Below are 19,520 nucleotides of genomic sequence, written 5' to 3' on the forward strand. Positions count from 1 at the left end.
AGTTAAATAAAGGTTAAAAAAGTTACAACTCTGCCTCTTTAAGCCCTGATAGGCTGCTAAGTCTATTGCTATGTCCTTGCCTACCCTCTGCAACAAAATACACCTTGTGACCCACTTTCTGTGTGTGTGTGTGTCTCCCAGCCAATGCTTACACATTAGATATGTACGGCCTGGTATGGCTAGATAGGGATGTTGATAATCACAGATTGGAGAATTATTCAAGCATTCATGCTGTCAACCTGGTTTATAATCCTGATCAGCAGAACATCACGATCTAGGCCTTGAAGGTCTAATTGTATATTCTTTCAATCATTTTGATAGATGACACTGCTGGTTGGAAGGACTACTTTTTCTAAGGTCAATTGAGCCAGGGAACAGGTGAAGACGTTTGTGTGTGTCACAGGAGGTTGGTGGCACCTTAGTTGGGGAGGACGGGCTCGTGGTAATGGCTGGACCGCAATAAGTGGAATGGTATGAAATACCATTCGCTCCGTTCCAGCCATTATTATGAGCCGTCCTCCCCTCAGCAGCTCTCCTCAGTTCCCTGGTAACTGTTTTTAAATTCAGAACAATGTGATTACAATAGCTTGGGTCTGTGTCTGAAAACACAGTTCTAACCAATACATGATGTTCATGCAATGAAGACAATAGCACAGTCAGAAGGTTTTGCTACTCGAAATCCCTCTACATTGTACATAATAAAATGTCGTTTGCCACTGGTGCATCAATTAATCTTTAATTCAATCAGTTGTCATGACTACATGGCATCTTGTCATCTCCAAGCAGCCTCTTTTGTCATGACACCTGGGGGATGATGTGACACACTCATGTTCCTGTCCTCTCACACACACTCCATAAGAATCATGATGACCATGATTCAGTATGTTCTGTTAGAGGAGGTGAGCAAAAGTGTTATCTAACGTCTGGCTCTCTTTTTCTATTTAGCTGGGGGTAAGTGCCCGCACCACATAGACTGTGCCCGTGAGGGGCGGCACTTCTGCAAACCTGGCACCTCCTACTGCGGCCCCTGCCTCACCCCATTGGAAGAGAACGAGGAAGGACAGTGTGTAGCAAAGAAGAGGCGCCATCACCATGGTATGTTGGTCTGGATATTACACACATTAAGCACACTCAAACGGCCCCACAATCTCCATTATAATGTAGGAAAGCAAGGGGATTTGGGTAATTTACGAAAGATGTTGTTGAATTTATTTGATGAAGCTTCAACAGCACAGGGTCATTTTCTACGTATGTTCAATGAATCATCATCCTTTCCCTGGTTGTGTTTGCATCCCAAATGGCACACTATTCCCTACATAGTAAACTACTAAGGGGTCAAAGTAGTGCACTATGTAGGGAATAGAGTGCCGTTTGGGACACAACCTGTGTCAAGCTACAGATCTCTGAGCATCCAGACATGGGTTATGGGCTTAGGTCAAACACAGTTTGGTCACACAAAGTGATTCATGAGCTGATGCAGAGAGGCTGCTGTTTTAATTGGATGTGTGTGTGTGCCTTTGTTCGCGGTGTAGCCATGAGTAACTAACTCTGTGCTTTAAGAGTGGGCATAGTGAGCCACAGTGACACAGACTGTTTACACCACTGTCCACAGTGAAAAAGACAGGAAACCCTCACTACTCCTCTTTCTCCTCCTCCCTCACTCTCCCAGTCCCCCTCCTTGCTTACCGCTTTCACTCTCAATCTCCCTCTTCTATATTTATTCGATACCCCTTTTTTTCTTTACGCTATCGCCTTCCTTATCAATTCCTAAAACCTCCTTCTCCCTATTGATCTCTCCATTCTTCTCTCTCCCTCGATCTCTTCAACTCTCTCTTTCGCTCTCTGCATCAATCTGTCCTTATTTCTCCCTCTCTCTGTGCGCTGTAGTTTGATCCTGTGTTTCTCTAATCCCCGCTCCTGCTGCCCACAGACAGATGACCACCGCATGTAATCACCCAGAGTACTGCATGCATCTCTCTCTCCTGCATATCTCCCTTTCTCTCTGTTACTCTCCCCTTCCATCTCTCCCTCTTTCACTCTCTCTGGCTCCTTCATACAATCTAATTTCATTCTGTAAAAGTGTTGCTCCGTGGAATTAAATAACATTTTTCATTTTTATTGTCCGGTGATTTTACAAGGCATGCCATGGTTTGTGAAAGAAATAAAGGGAGAGGAGAAATAGAGAGGTAGTGGGAGATATTCTCTCTTACCCTGCCACCTCTACCTTGCCTCTCTCTGTCTGTCTGTGTGTCTTTCTCTCTCTGTGTGTGTTTCTCTCCAGGATGAATCATTTAGTTGGGTCTGCAGCAGAGGACATTAGATTAGGGGTCACGGCATCACACAGAGAGATATGAGAGAAAGAAAAATAAGAGCGGATGAAAAGGAGAGCGAGAACTTTGTTTGAGGAGGGAGTTTATCAACCTAGGAGCATCTAATTCGCAGAAATTCTGACACAAAGCAGAAGCGGTGTGTGTGTGTGTATTGTGAAGGCCAGGTCGTTGTGGTGGTGTGTTATGGTGTGGTATGAGTGTGTTGTGGTATGAGTGCTACAGACCACTGGGCTAGGTTACATAAACCTGTGAGGGCTGGCTAGAAAAAACTGCCCCTGTGGGGAGCTTACCATGTGGTCAGAGACTGCTGGCTATGTCTGAAATAGTACCGTATTTCCTATATAGTGCACAGGTTACCGTTTTTTGTCATGAATCTTGTTCTGGAGGCAGCTCTGCAGAGTGGTCACTAGCTGGCACAACCACAAAATCATAAATTCAGATTTTTTACCTTACCCTAAACTTAACCACACTGCTAAGCCTAACCCTAACCTTAAATTAAGACCACTTTTTCATGAATCTTTAAAATATAGCCAATTTTGACTTTACAGCTGGCCTATCTAAGGGGAAATCGCTCAGTTCTGCATCCAGGACAACCTGTATATAGCACACTGTTTTTGACCAGGGCCCATATGGTGCCATTTGCGATGCAGCCCCTATGTACAGGATGAGGTGTACATCAATGGAGATGTGCTCCTAATCAGAGCAATCCAGACATGTCACCATCCAAAGCCTTACCTTTTATGTTCCTTTTATGTGCTAAACATATTAGTGCTTATTTTTAGCATGATCTTATCTCTTATCTCCATAGGCTGTGTCTATTGAGGAAGCTTCTGGATGTTTTCTCCAAGTACACATGTAGACAGAGGCTGTTGTCCATGGAGAGATGAACCCACCCAGACACAGCAGGACCAGAGAGAGGCTTATGTGACCCAGTGGAGCCGAAACGGATACATTATTAAATCTAGCAACTCGGATGTCTTAGATTATGTATGAGAGAGCAGCAGGATGCACATCAGTATACACCACAGGAGGTTGGTGGCACCTTAATTGGGGAGGACGGGCTTGTGATAATGTCTGGAGGGGAATAGGTGGAATGGTATCAAATACATCAAACACATGGTTTGATGCCATTCCATTCACTCCGTTCCAGTCATTAAGAGCCGTTCTCCCCTCAGAAGCCTCCACTGGTGTACACAAAATAAGCAAATACACTCTCCACAGCAACATGTAATACACACATTTACAAATTTACACAAACGCAAACACACTCGCATACATGAGCATACACCTCTTGTTTTCTCTTTGACACGCGCACACACACATACTAATACACAGATATGTGAGTGTAGGTGCCATGCTTTGTAGGTAAAGTTGTCATGGGTAGGTTCAACAGGAGTCTGAGGGGAGGACGGCTTATAATAATGGCTGAAATTGAGTGAATGGAATGGGTATTAAGCATTTGAAACTGTGTTTGATACCATTCAATTAACTCTTCCAGTCATTACTATGAGCCATCCTCCCCAATTAAGGTGCCACCAGCCACCGGTGGTAGGTACAATATGTATCTTTTTTAGAAAGGGAAGAGTAGTACTGTTATTCACTGGTTTTACAGTGGCCGCCATGAGGAGCAGAGGTGAGAGGGTAGGTAAATAACAGTAGCTAGGTGAGTACGGTTAGTGGACAGTACTCTTTGTGTGTGTAAGACAAGCCTGTGTTTGACATCAAGGCATACACTTCCATAGGTAAACACTGGAGCTATGGGCCCTGTCTGGTAATAAGGCTGGCAACCAGTCAGGAGAACTGGATATGTATACACACAGTATGTACTGAGGGCAGAGCTCTACCCAGAAACAGGGACAGGTACCTGAGTCCATGTGTACGTGTGGTCATCAACAGCAGGTAAAGCTGTGGTCAAACTGACCCCTCCAGAGTCAGACCTAGGGGCTAATAATCGATCAGAAGCTGGACATGGGGAACAGGGAGACCCTCTAGAGATGGGGAGAGACAGGGTGCGGGGAGGGATGATGCATAGGGGGCTAAGCAAAGCTAATGAAGCTCTCTAATGGAGCCTAATGACAGCTGTTGACAATCCATTAGGAATCAGGGATGTTATTCAATGCCATGCTGTTAGTTGATTCAGTGTGGAGCGCTGACTATGTTAGTCCTGATGGGAAATGCATTGAGGAGTCAATGAGTTGAGTGGTAGTGATGTTCATTTAAAAATAGTGAAGTCCTTGTGATTTATTTCAATATTCTGTTTAACATGGTGACTACTAGGGTTGATGGAATTTGATAGACACCTGTACAAGGGACAATACTCTTGGGAATTTGGTGTTCAGGAAAAATTCCCTTGAAAATGTGTTGTATGCTGTGTTTTACATAGCTATGATGAGTGTCACCATGGAGAGAGAAATGGGTTGTTGCAATGTTGAGGATGGAATAGTTAACCAAGACATGTTATGGATGTTGACCAAGTACCTCTGACCCAAATATAGGCTTGGGTCAACAAGCTTTACCATGTGTTGTCAAGAAGAAGCTATAGCTGCTAACATTCCAGTGACAATGATTGCCCATCTAACCTAATTCACTGTATGGAGGTAGCCTAGTGGTTAGAGCATTGGGCCAGTAACCGAAAGGTTGCTAGATTGAATCCCTGAGCTGACAAGTTAGAAATCTGTCATTCTGCCCAAGGCAGTTAACCGTTCCTAGCCATCATTGTACTGTTCCTAGCCGTCATTGTAAATAAGAATTTGTTCTTGACTGACTTGTCTAGTTAAAATTAAAATGGAAGAGGTCCTATTGAAAATACTCCCCGCCACATTGTTCTCATAGCCACAAGAGGGCAGCAGTAGACCCTAAGAATGAACCCCTGAGAAATTCCCCAAGTCTATTTGATGTAAATATACTAATGGAAAAAAAGTGCTTCTTTTTAATGCCGACTCTAAAATATTTGCATGAAAATCTGTCGCCAATTGGATGGAAACCTAGCTAGTGAGACAAATATGTTTGTACTATTGGAAGCCATGTATTGATGAAATAATGCATAGTGTTTGGTCATGTGTGGGTCTGAATTCAACTATTCGGTCAGGTATTATACTCATTCAATCTGGTAAACAATTAGAAAAAGTGTCAGTAAGTTTAATTTACACATCCATTAGATACTTTTATTCGCCTTCAAGACCCATTCCTTCAGTTCACAAACAAGAGCAGGGCAGCCCCTTTGACTGTAAATACAAATGACAGATTCGTTCTTTATGTTGTGATGGGAAACTGATTGCGCTGTCCTGATGTATGACTAACGCCCAGCCAGGGTGGGAAAGGGTGGATGGAAATGATAGGAATAAGAGAGTCTGACTGTTTAGTGTTTGTTTTCATAAACTTACATCCCTCTTCTTCTACTTCTATGATACCATGGCAGGCCGCAAACAAACGTTTAAGGTGCATGCCGCCACCTACTGTGCTGGAGTGTGCAATCAATCATGGTCTGCCTAATTCTGTACTACTAACCTCCCCCCACCTTTTTCTCCATTTCGTCCACACTAATCGCTGTCATTTCCAACCCAGCGCGTTGTCAAGCCCTCACTCACCCGTGCTCAAGGCTAGTGCACCTTACATCCCTCTTGGCACCTCTTGAGTTATGGTTAATTATCAACCTGGTGCCAAAACCTCCTCTCTGATGCATGGAGAGGTGTATGCTTAGTCAGTGTGTGAGGGTTTACTGACACACACACACACATCAATTTCCTCATTCTTGTTTTCTCTATCTACTACACACTCCCACTCAAACAAACATAGATAAATGCATACCCTTATGCTCCCTTTTTTTGTGGTTCATGCTCACTGATTCTTCTATGTACCCTCTCACTCAAGTACTCATGCCAACACAATATCTCAGGAATGTTCTCCTTTTCTTTCAAATGTTGACATTTTCCTCAGATGTTTAAGTTAGCTAACAAAGTAGGGTATAAAGTGTTCTTGCTGGCAGGTACACTGGCACACTTGGAGCACTCCACCACCTGCAAAGTACAGATGGCATGACCCACCCCCACTGACACCTGCTGTGGATCACACTAAATGGGATAGAGGGGGGTGAGAAAGTAACAAAGCACAGACTGAAAGTGCCGTCACATCATATCACGCACATTACCACCGCCAGATGGCCACCCTTCTGTAGAGGACAACACCTTAATCATTAATAGCACGGCGCTCATGCTAATACAAACACAATGAGACATTACTAAGCATATTCAAAGAAGTGGCTTAGTTGGTGATATGGCTCATGATGTCTCACTATAGTAATTAAATATTGAATCTGAATCATATTTAGCTTATCACGTAAACAGTATAGAACTCCCTGGTCTTTAAGAATAACCTTGGGGAGGGAGAGATTATCATCACCATTAGCACTCAGCTGAGTGAGATTTAGGGACTTGTGTGTGAGAGGGAGCAGGGGCAAGACAGAGGGGCAGGGTGATTGCACAAGCCCCCTGCGGTGCTTCAACCCCTGGCCACACACACACTATGTATACCGGTAACCAGGGAGAACTGTGGCCTAGTCCTGGAATGTGGCCTACTGTCTGGCCAAAAGAGCTGTTAAACAACACCCTGGTTTTGTCTCTCTTTCACTGTTGCCCAAACAAACAACACACCGGCACACTCTCGATCACACAAACACATTTATACAGACACACACGCGCGCACACACACTCACTGGCTCTCTCATGGGTTGCTTCATGCGCTTGCAGTCACACAACAGGATGTCCTGTTTCTTCTAATGCTTGCTCTTTCACGCCCACACTCTGTTCTCAGTTATATGGTTACCACCTTAAATGACATTTTGAGCAAAAAGGCAAACTCCCCTCCGTCATTCATTGAATCAGGTGACTCATTCATCGTAAAACGCACTGATATTGCCAACTACTTTAATGATTTTTTTCGTCGGCAAGATTAGCAAATGTAGGCATGAAATGCCAGCAACAAACACTACTAAATAGGTAAACACTAACTGACCAAATTATGAAAGACAAGCATTGTAACTTTGAATTCCGAAAAGTGAGTGTGGAAGAGGTGAAAATATATTTTTGTTTATCAACAATGACAAGCCACCTGGGTGACAACTTGGATGGAACATTTCTGAGGATAATAGCGGACGATATTGCCACTCCTATTTGCCATATCTTCATTCTAAGCCTACATGAAAGTGTGTGCCCTCAAGCCTGGAGTGAAGCAAAAGTCATTCCCGCTAACCAAGAATAGTAAAGCCCCCTTTACTGGCTCAAATAGCAGACCGATCATCCTGTTACCAACCCTTAGTAAACTTTTGGAAAAAATTATGTTGAACCAGATACAATGTTATTTTACAGTAAACAAATTGACAACAGACTTTCAGCACGCATATAGGGAAAGGAATTCAACATGCATGGCACTAACACAAATGACTGATGATTGGCTGAGAGAAATTGATGATAAAAGATTGTGTGAGCTGTTTTGTTAGACTTGTGTGGCTTTTGACATTATCGATCATAATCTGCTGCTGGAAAAACTTACGTGTTATGGCTTTACATCCCCTGCTCTATTGTGGATAAAGAGTTACTTGTCTAACAGAACACAAAGGGTGTTCTTTAATTGAAGCCTCTCCAACATAAACCAGGTAGAATAATTAATTCCCCAGGGCAGCTGTCTAGGCCCTTTACTTTTTCCCCAATCTTTACCAGTGACATACCACTGAAAGCCAGTGTGTCTATGTATGCGGATGACTCAACACTATACACGTCAGCTACTAAAGCGAGTGACAAAGAGTTGCAGTTAGTTTCAGAATGGGTGGCAAGAAATAAGTTAGTCCTAATTATTTCAAAAACTTAGTATTGTATTTGGGACAAATCATTCACTAAATTCTAAACCTCAACTAATCTTGTAATGGATAATGTGGAAGTGGAGCAATTTGAGGTGACTAAACTGCTTGCAGTAACCCTGGGTTGTAAACTGTCATGGTCAAAACATGTTGATGCAACACTAGCTAATATGGGGATAAGTCTGTCAATAATAAAGCGCTGCTCTGCCTTCTTAACAACACTTACAAGGTCCTACAAGCACCTAGTTTTGTTGCACCCGGACTACTGTCCAGTTGTCTGTTCAGGTGCCACAAAGAGGGACTTAGGAAAATTACAATTGGCTCAGAACAGGGCAGCACAGCTGGCCCTTAAATTTACATGGAGAGCTAACATTAATAAGATGCTTGTCAATCTCTGTTGGCTCAAAGTAGAGGAGAGATTGACTTCATCACTACTTGTTTTTGTAAGAAGTATTGACATGCTGAATGCACCGAGCTGTCTGTTTTAAACTACTACAACACAGCTCGGACACCCATGCATACCCCACAAGACATGCCACAAGAGGTCTCTTCACAATCCCAAATTCCAGAGTAGACTATGGGAGGCGCACAGTGCTACATAGAGCAATGGAACCCTATTCCACATCAGGTAACTGATCCAAGCAGTAGAATCAGATTTTAAAAAACATATAAAAATATACCTTATGGAACAGCGGGGACTGTGAATAGACACACACTCAGGCACAGACACACGCATACACAGACACATGATAACTCACTCCCTCTATACACACATGCACATGGATTTTGTATTGTGTGGTAGTGGCCTGAGGGCACACACCTAATGTGTTGTGAAAATCATTATGAATGTCATGTAATATATTTAATTTAGTTAACTGCCTTAATGTTGTTGGACCCCAGGATGAGTACCTGCTGCCTTGGCAGGAACTAATGGGGATCCTTAATAAATACAAATACAAAACTCACAAATGTAGAATAACAATATACATACATATAAGAAGATATCCTGAACAAAGGCATGATGTTCATATGGACTCACTCTTATCTGCCAATGTCTTTCTCCTCAGGTAAAGTGACAGCCTTCTCTGATCTAGATGAAGAAATTGACTTCCTTCAATCAGTCATTGCCAAACAGGAAGTGTCTGAGGTCAAACAATCAAAACAATCAGGTGAGCCTACATTCCGTATGCATTTCTCTGAATTGTATTACGTTTCAGTTACTTTTCCATAGATGCGTGTCGCTATATATAAAACGTTATGTACACCACAATAATAACAATGTCTCTGTCTCTCTCTTCCGCTCTCTTATTCGCTCTCTCTCCCAGACACCCCCCCCAAGGCAGTTCCTATGACTCAGACAAAGTCTCCCAGACAGAAAGGCAAGGCCCAACCTTCTGCGGAGCAGCCCACTACCGCCCACCCCTCTACCCGGACCCCTCAGCCTGCCCCTGGGGCTCTGGAGAGGGTGGGACCGGGGGGACCTGGAGGCCCCATAGCCATCCCTTACCCCTCCAAGGACAGTGTCCTTGTCAGTAAGTGTCTTTATTAGTTGAAAGTAGTGACACGTTTGTGGCGTGAGACCAGGCCAGCTCTACTAAGTGCACTTAGGGTTGTTGTCCTGTTGGAAGGTGAACCTTCGCCCCAATCTGAGGTCCTGAGCGCTCTGGAGCAGGTTTTCATCAAGAATCTCTCTGTACTTTGCTCCGTTCATCTTTCCCTCGATCCTGACTAGTCTCCCATTCCCTGCCGCTGAAAAACATCCCCACAGCATGATGCTGCCACCACCATGCTTCACAGTAGGGATGGTATTGGCTAGGTGATAAGTGGTCCCTGGTTTTCTCCAGATGTAACGCTTGGCATTCAGTCCAAAGAATTCAATCTTGGTTTCATTAGACCAGAGAATCTTGTTTCTCATGGTCTGAGAGTCCTTTAGGTGCCTTTTGGCAAACTTCAAGCGGGCTGTCATGTGCCGTCACTGAGGAGTGGCTTCCGTCTGGCCACTCTAAAGGCCTGATTGGTGGAGTGCTGCAGAGATGGTTGTCCTTCTGGAAGGTTCTCCCATCTCCACAGAGGAACTCTGGAGCTTTGTCAGAGTGACCATCGGGTTCTTGGTCACCTTCCTGACCAAGGTCCTTCTACCCCGATTGCGAAGTCTGGCTGGGCGGCGAGCTCTAGGAAGAGTCTTGGCGGTTCGAAACTTCTTGATTGGATGATGGAGGCCACTGTGTTCTTGGGGACCTTCAATGCTGCAGAAATGTTTTGGTACCCTTCCCCAGATCTGTGCCTCGACACAATCCTGTCTCGGAGCTCTACGGACAATTCCTTCCTCATGGCATGGTTTTTGCTCTGACATGCACTGTCAACTGTGGGACCTTATATACAGTGGGGCAAAAAAGTATTTAGTCAGCCACCAATTGTGCAAGTTCTCCCACTTAAAAAGATGAGAGAGGCCTGTAATTTTCATCTTAGGTACACTTCAACTATGACAGACAAAATGAGGAAAAAAAATACAGAAAATCACATTGTAGGATTTTTAATGAATTTATTTTCAAATTATGGTGGAAAATAAGTATTTGCTCAATAACAAAAGTTTATCTCAATACTTTGTTATATACCCTTTGTTGGCAATGACAGAGGTCAAATGTTTTCTGTAAGTCTTCACAAGGTTTTCACACACTGTTGCTGGTATTTTGGCCCATTCCTCCATGCAGATCTCCTCTAGAGCAGTGATGTTTAGGGGCTGTTGCTGGGCAACACGGACTTTCAACTCCCTCCAAAGATTTTCTATGGGGTTGAGATCTGGAGACTGGCTAGGCCACTCCAGGACCTTGAAATGCTTCTTACGAAGCCACTCCTTCGTTGCCCGGGCGGTGTGTTTGGGATCATTGTCATGCTGAAAGACCCAGCCACGTTTCACCTTCAATGCCCTTGCTGATGGAAGGAGGTTTTCACTCAATCTCACGATACATGGCCCCATTCATTCTTTCCTTTACACGGATCAGTCGTCCTGGTCCCTTTGCAGAAAAACAGCCCCAAAGCATGATGTTTCCACCCCCATGCTTCACAGTAGGTAGGGTGTTCTTTGGATGCAACTCAGCATTCTTTGTCCTCCAAACACGACGAGTTGAGTTTTTACCAAAAAGTTCTATTTTGGTTTCATCTGACCATATGACATTCTCCCAATCTTCTTCTGGATCATCCAAATGCTCTCTAGCAAACTTCAGACGGGCCTGGACATGTACTGGCTTAAGCAGGGGGACACGTCTGGCACTGCAGGATTTGAGTCCCTGGCGGCGTAGTGTGTTACTGATGGTAGGCTTTGTTACTTTGGTCCCAGCTCTCTGCAGGTCATTCACTAGGTCCCCCGTGTGGTTCTGGGATTTTTGCTCACCGTTCTTGTGATCATTTTAAACCCACGGGGTGAGATCTTGCGTGGAGCCCCAGATCGAGGGAGATTATCAGTGGTCTTGTATGTCTTCCATTTCCTAATAATTGCTCCCACAGTTGATTTCTTCAAACCAAGCTGCTTACCTATTGCAGATCCAGTCTTCCCAGCCTGGTGCAGGTCTACAATTTTGTTTCTGGTGTCCTTTGACAGCTCTTTGGTCTTGGCCATAGTGGAGTTTGGAGTGTGACTGTTTGAGGTTGTGGACAGGTGTCTTTTATACTGATAACAAGTTCAAACAGGTGCCATTAATACAGGTAACGAGTGGAGGACAGAGGAGCCTCTTAAAGAAGAAGTTACAGGTCTGTGAGAGCCAGAAATCTTGCTTGTTTGTAGGTGACCAAATACTTATTTTCCACCATAATTTGCAAATAAATTCATAAAAAATCCTACAATGTGATTTTTAGGATTTCTTTTCTTCTCATTTTGTCTGTCATAGTTGAAGTGTAACTGATGAAAATTACAGGCCTCTCTCATCTTTTTAAGTGGGAGAACTTGCACAATTGGTGGCTAACAAAATAATTTTTTGCCCCACTGTAGATAGGTGTGTGCCTTTCCAAATCATGTCCAATCAATTGAATTTACCACAAATGAACTCCAATCAAATTGTTGAAACATCTCAAGGATGATCAATGGAAACAGGATGCACCTGAGCTCAATTTCGAGTCTCATAGCAGAGAGTCTGAATACTTATGTAAATAAGGTATTTCAGTTTTTTTTTTTTTTTTAACAAATGTGCAAACATTTCTAAACCTATTTTTGCTTTGCAATTATGGGGTATTGTGTGTAGATAAGGGGAAAAAATAAGTTAGTATTTTTTTTAGTAAGACTGTAACGTTACAAAATGTGGAAAAAGTGAAGGGGTCTGAGTACTTTCTGAAGGGAATAGATTTGAAAGTGGTTAGATTTCATCTGCAGTCACACACAATTTCATAATTTCTCCTCCTTGTATGGGTATCTTGTCTTCACTCTATCCTCTTCTCTGTTTGTTTCGACCTCTGCAGTAATGATCTCTGTGTGTATCATCTTTGGCACTGTGGCCCTGATCTTGGCTACAGTTTGCTGGGTAAGGTAAGACATCAGACAGTAACAATATCAATATGTTATTATTTAATTTGACAACTAAGATGTGCTAGACTCCCTTGTATTGTTTTACAGTCAAGTGTTGTTTTTGTTAGAGCATGTTAAATAATTTTCCAACACATTTTTATAAAGGATCAATTTAAGCACTGCACTGTTATGATGCATTCCAAATGGCACCCTACTGCCTATGGTGCACTTTGGACCAGGGTCCATAAAGCTTTGGTCAAAGTAGTGCACTATATAGGGAATATTGTGCTATTGGGATGTGTCCATAATGCAGATGTTAAAAAATATATATTTTGCCTACTGTTCCTGCTCCAGTCTCCCTAGTCTCTAATGGCTCAGAATAATGTTGCCCCCTACAGGTTGCAGAAGGAATCACGTCTGGCCCAGAAGGTAGATTACCCTGCATTTGGAAGCAATGGAAATGGAACAGCCAACAGGACTTCAGTAAGTGCATTGTTCCGCATGGGGCACAATACATCCACCTCATCTAAATACATTAGGAGTCTATTCCATATTACCCAGACCCAGATTAGACCCTTTTCTCTTTGGTCCTTTGTTGTTTCCACAATCAAGTGGGGAGGCTGATGACATCAGAGTAAACTCATCAGACCAGCTCCTTGAATGGCCAACTCTTGAAGTTTGCAATTGTGTCCAAAAACAAAGTTTTGCTCATAACATATTTGTGTACCCATAAGTGTGTGTACATTACTGTATTTATACAGGGGATATTGTTTTTCAACAGGAAACGTTCAAAAATGGCTGAAGTTTGTCTTTAAGCTTAGTCCTGGACGAAGAAGCACTTTGAATATAAGATCCCTATTTTGAACATGCATTTTAGACCAGGATTAGCCTTAATCTATGTCCGGGATACCGGCCCTATATGTGTGTAAATAAGCGACTAGACTATTTTTTTTGTATGATTAATTTCCTTCTGTCAATGTGATTTGACCACAGGATGTCTGTGACGTAAGCATCCGATTTTCAGGCTTTGCCTCTTCTCTGCTTTTCCTCCCCGCTGAGGGTGGTTTTCATTGGTCTCTCCTCTGCTTCTCGCTTTTCTCCTCAGTCGGGGGATAAGAAGTTGGCCCAGAGTGCTCAGATGTACCACTACCAGCATCAGAAACAGCAGATGCTCTCCATGGAAAAGTGAGCTCTACTCCTCCTCCTGCCCCTTTTGGTCTCGCGTCCTTTCTCTCTCTCTACCTGTCCGACAATTCAGTTTCATTCAAATATGAATACACACACACATATTCATCTTGGTGGATTCTGTTGTTTTTCAGACATAAATCAGAGACGAAAGTCACTGACTCAGAAGTCACATCAGATGAGGAAGAAGTGGGCGGAGACTTCACTGTGTACGAGTGCCCTGGCCTTGCACCGGTGGGTGTGCTAGGACACACACACACATGCACTCGCACTCAGACATGCACACCCACACACACACACACACACACACACACACACACACACACACACACACACACACTCAGGCACAAACACATAATATATTAACACAAATTCTGTCCTTGTTTTACACACAATATTCATATTGATGACGACTGTGTTTGTTTGGCTTTTAACAACAGTTTTTATTTCATTGCAGACTGGAGAGATGGAAGTGAAAAATCCTTTGTTTGACGACTCTACCCTATACTACCAAGGGAATCCCAAGGGAATTCCATAGGTTTTAATGCATGCTGGCACACGCGCACACACACACACACACACACACACACACACACACACACACACACACACACACACACACACACACACACACACACACACATTCACAAACACACACACACACACACACAGAAACATACACCCAATTAAAACATAATACAAACCTACACACACACACACAATTTCTTGTACTCTGGTTTTAATGCATGCTGGCACACACGCGCACACACACACACACACACACACACACACACACACACACACACACACACACACACACACACACATTCACAAACACACACACACACACACACACACAGAAACATACACCCAATTAAAACATAATACAAACCTACACACACACACACAATTTCTTGTACTCTGGAAAAGACCACCTTAACTCTCCAATCAGGCTGCTCTGTCAAAACTGGACAGGTTTATACAGATGTCGGATCTTAATTTGACGCATTTCGTTGCAGAAGGAAAATTATCTGCAGCAGGAGGAATTGAATGTCTATTTAATATTGAGAATCAATACCAGGGAGCAACTGGAAGCAGTGTTTTGTAGGCTATACAATAATTTAGACTGTAGGTCCACTGATTAATTGTTGTATTATATGTTCAAGGCAAACAATAAGCAAAATAAATTGGTGGTTATCGCAGTGCCTGTGTGGTCCAGTGGGTACAGCCGCTGACAACGGTAAACATATGCTAGAGTAGGCATGGGTTTGAATCTAGTCCACTAATGTCCTTTGAGAAACGAGTACATTTCTAATTAATCTCTGTGGGCTGTACTTTTACTCTTACTCAAGTAATTTCTGAAGGAAGTAACTTATTTTTTACTCCATTACATTTTACCAAATTATTTTAGTTACATAGATTTATATTATAAAATTGTCGCTGTCGGATGACATTTTTTACATGACACGATACTGTACGTCTGTATGAACGTTTCACAACCACTTGACCACTGAAATGTATTCAAAATAGGTTGTCATCAAACTCTTAAGTCCATTGGCTCTCAAAGTTGTCCATCAAACCCAGTTTTATCTCCACCACGGCTCTCGAAGGGAAGCGCACGTTTTCATATTTTTGTTCTTGGGTTCTTAGCCAGACTCGATCAGAGGTAAGTTGCACTTTAATTACCTTCTGCCTTTGTAATATTATATATTTCGGAAGTAAGATAAGTAATTTCTAATATATTATTCTGTTGTTGAAATTGTGTTTTGAGGACAAGTGCAAATCAAATGGCTAGCTAACTAGCAAGCTTTGGCTGACCCAGAATGTGACAGAAAAAGTTTAATCTCATGTTTTTAGCTCCCCATATGACCTCTGGTGGACATTCCTGCAGTCAGCACACTCCCTCAACTTGAGACATCTGTGTCATTGTGTTGTGTGACAACTGCACATTTTAATGGCCTTTTATTGTCCCCAGCACAAGGTGCACCTGTGTAATGCGCATGCTGTTTAATCAGCTTGTTGGTAAAGACACACCTGTCAGGTGGATGGATTATTTTGGCAAAGGAGAAATGATCACTAACAGGGATGTAAATACATTTGTGCAAAAAAATGTAGATTAATACTTTTTTTGTACGTCTGAAAAATTTCTGGGATCTTTTATTTCAGCTCATGAAACATGAGACCAACAGTTTACATGTTTCGTTCAGTATAGCTTCACATTAGGTTGCCATTACAAGCTGTCTAAGCTAGATGCAGTGTCAACGATGTAGCTAGCTAACATTAGCAAGATCAACAGGTCAGTCCACCGCAGCATCCTCCCACACATTTCTCTCCTTGTGTTTGTGTGTGTCATTCTGTTTTTATGAAAATGCCTACATGCACCTCTTTCGTACAGTCAGTGTATCATCTCAGTAAGCTTTTTGTGCCCTATAGAAATAAGATAGATTGTCTTTTTATTTATAGCTTGTAGCGGCAGAACCGAGGCGGTAGGAGAATGAGCCAGCCAAAAAAATAAAATACTCTTGAAAGTGGAAAGGACAAGTTCGGAAAGGATGGAGTATAAATCCGGTTTTGTCTAGAAGGGATAAAGCTTTTGTCAAAAATATACATTTTTCGTAACAGGTTGAGGAGTAAATTAAGATTAGTAAAAGTGTTAGGATTAGCTAAAATGCAACAATAAAAATAATTTGACATCAATTTAATTCAATAATAAAATGTGTCTGATTTGCATACTAGTAACATGATTTGATAGAGACATTTCAGTATTGATTGTTTTACTGTTGTAACACCTGTCCATTCTGAGTGAAAAATTGAACATCACACTTGGTGTAAATATTTTTGTATGCATTATCACATGTACTTGAAATGATATTGTGAAATACATTTTCATTAATGCTATTGAAATTGTACAATTATTCCAATGTCTCGAGTACCACATACCTTTTTATGAAATTGTGCACATTGCTAAATATTAAGTCAACATTGCATGACCCTAATTGAAACTATACAGCCTACCGACTTTGTTTGATGTTAGTCTTCATTGGAGAGTACCTGTGCTGGGGGACGTCTGCAAGATGGTGCTGGCAGGCTTTAATTATAAATTAATGTTTTCTGACCGGATACTTTTTTACTCATACATGAGTAGTTTCTCAAGAAGGCAAATTTTACTTTGTAATTCATTCATCTAATTAACAGTACTTATGCTTAAATACAGATTTTCAGTACTCTGCAAATTATACATAGCCTAACTAAAAAAACATGGGTGAGCATACACACTGGAGGAAAGTTTATCATTCTAGAGTAGGCCTACATCTGTCAATCAATTGATGCTCCAAATCAGCTCATCAAGTTAGCCAGGGAAACACAAACAGTAGATTGTTGGTTTTTACATCTTTTATTAAGTGACTATTGATTGGCTAACGGCTAGCCTACAAAATGTAGCCTATAGAAATATAATCAAATAACAAGGGGCCTACTGCAACCATCGATGGCACTAGATTATCGCCAACTAAAGCCTTGTTCACACTGCAGGCCTTAATGCGCAAATCAGTTTGGGTTATCAAATCTGTTTTGGGCTACTGACTGTCCAGACAGCAAGCTAAAAATGACCAAATCGGATTGTGTGTTCAGACAGCAGTCATTTGCTGACAAGGCTACGCTAGTTGTCATAGTAACGACAGGTGTGTGAGTAGTAGTGTAGGCTGATTGGTGGTGCTTGTGCTTCCTATCACTCAGACGTTATGTAGCAAGCTAAGGTGACAACAATGCCTGCCATGGACGTGTCCCAGTTGCTTCGAATGTTTAAAATCATTAGGGTAAGAACACTTTTAAACCCTCAAAGGACAAGATGATCCAACTTTCAAAACGAGTCATTTTTGGCTAGCCACAGCAGTCAACTAGCTAGCTAGGTAGCTGTTTAGCTTTCTAGTATATACACTAGTTTGTTTGTTTGTAAACAATGAACAAGCTAGGTAGCTACCAAATGTTCTTGTCAAACTGTCAACAGAGTAGCTAGCAAGCCACAATATATACAAATAACAGTCTAAAAACCACTTGAGGGCAAATAAATCAGACTTGACAGTTCAGACACAAGTCACATGGCCAGGAAGGTGGTTTGAAATGTGGATTGAAATATCAGACAGCAGGGAAAATAACAGATCGAATTGAAAGTGCAAATAAATAGGATTTGAGTCATTTCAAACTGCCAATGTGAACACGGCTATAGGTCTCGTTAAACTATCAATATGCGCTAAATTGACCCACACAGCTGATCTCAATTCCAACCACCTCTAAAGGCCCCCAAAAAGATGATGGCAGTGTTACCTTAGTCCGAGATCTGTATATAATGATGAGATGCTCATGTCTCCGCCCTAACAATGGGAGTCGTCCCAGAGGCAGACGACAAGCTTAGGTCTGCATATTAAGCCCATAGAAACGCTTTGGGCTTATTTTTGTGAGAGTGAGCCCTCTCACTTCACCTCTTCCTCTCTGCCTTAAGTCCTGCTTTCAACCAAAGTCTTTCAAAATGGTAAAAAAAAGGTAAAATAAAAAATAAAATACACTTGTATGTCGTACCCTAGTGGAGATCAATAACTATCTTGTGTTATTAAGCTATATAAAACGAAAGTTGTTGATGTATATGGTTGAATTTCAGATACATTTTTGTACATTTGAATGTTGCAGTGATAGGACCTAGGCCTAAAGCGTTTGAGTGAGCGGGAGAGAATGTTTGTTTTAAGATAGCGAGCTCTGATCCCAATAACTCGACTGCCCACGAATGGAGAGAGAAATAACTGCTCATTTTTAGCCAATCACAAGGCTCATTTGAATCATTACTGAATCAGGAAAAAAATCCTCAACAAAGAGTGATCAAGTTAAGATCCAACATCTGTAGAAGATTAAATTATTTTTTTAAAGAAAATTAAGAGGGATGTTGATTGACAGATTAACTCTGGATCACTCACAGCCATTGTGGACTCTATGGGAACTACAGCCATGTGTAAAACTCAATGTATGTTCCAAATGGCACCCTACACCCTATATAGTGCACTACTTTTGACCAGAGCCCTATGTGTCCTGGTCAAAAGTAGTTTTATGCCCACAAATGGTGTAATTCTGACATGTTTGACTTTGATTCAGTCTCATATGTGTAAGGATCCTGTAACTGAAGGAGACATGTAAAGTGATATATATGCACTTGAATATCTATAGGATTGATGATTGGTGGTGGATGTATGGTAAATATCACTATTTAGTATTGTCTCTGTTTTATCCTCTGTTTGGGGCGGCAGGAAGCCTAGTGGTTAGAGCGTTGGGCCAGTAACTGAAAGGTTGCTAGATCGAATCCCCGAGCTGCCAAGGAAAAAACTGTCGTTCTGCCCCTGAACAAGGCACCCACTGTTCCCAGGCCGTCATTGTAAAAAAAAAAAATGTTCTTAACTGACTTGCCTAGTTAAATAAAGATAAAATATCCCTCTGTTCCAACTCTGGTGTTGCAAAATGTACATACAAAGATTGAGTGTTCTCCTATATATTTGCACATGCAGGCCATCTGAACTAAATGTTTTTAACTCAAGTGAGATGTGCAAAATGACCATGCACATTTTTGTCGCTCTGTCTATCTCTCTAAAGGATTTCACACTGTCTCGAAAGGATGTTG

The 19,520-nt window shown here is 42.0% G+C and overlaps 1 protein-coding gene across 1 annotated transcript in view; it reads left to right on the forward strand.

Annotated features, from left to right (window-relative positions):
• Positions 1-16,759, forward strand: part of npdc1a (neural proliferation, differentiation and control, 1a) — a 34,076-nt gene extending 17,317 nt beyond the window's left edge. Inside the window, exons 2-9 of the mRNA XM_055874168.1 lie at positions 946-1,095; positions 9,249-9,350; positions 9,507-9,713; positions 12,631-12,697; positions 13,075-13,159; positions 13,782-13,861; positions 13,996-14,095; positions 14,319-16,759. Of these exons, the coding sequence (XP_055730143.1) occupies positions 946-1,095; positions 9,249-9,350; positions 9,507-9,713; positions 12,631-12,697; positions 13,075-13,159; positions 13,782-13,861; positions 13,996-14,095; positions 14,319-14,399 (872 nt within the window). The 3' untranslated portion in view covers positions 14,400-16,759. The remainder of the gene's footprint in view (positions 1-945; positions 1,096-9,248; positions 9,351-9,506; positions 9,714-12,630; positions 12,698-13,074; positions 13,160-13,781; positions 13,862-13,995; positions 14,096-14,318) is intronic.
• Positions 16,760-19,520: the final 2,761 nt, after the last annotated feature.

The sequence above is a fragment of the Salvelinus fontinalis genome, chromosome 21 (assembly GCF_029448725.1).
Source record: "Salvelinus fontinalis isolate EN_2023a chromosome 21, ASM2944872v1, whole genome shotgun sequence".
Lineage (NCBI taxonomy): Eukaryota > Metazoa > Chordata > Actinopteri > Salmoniformes > Salmonidae > Salvelinus > Salvelinus fontinalis.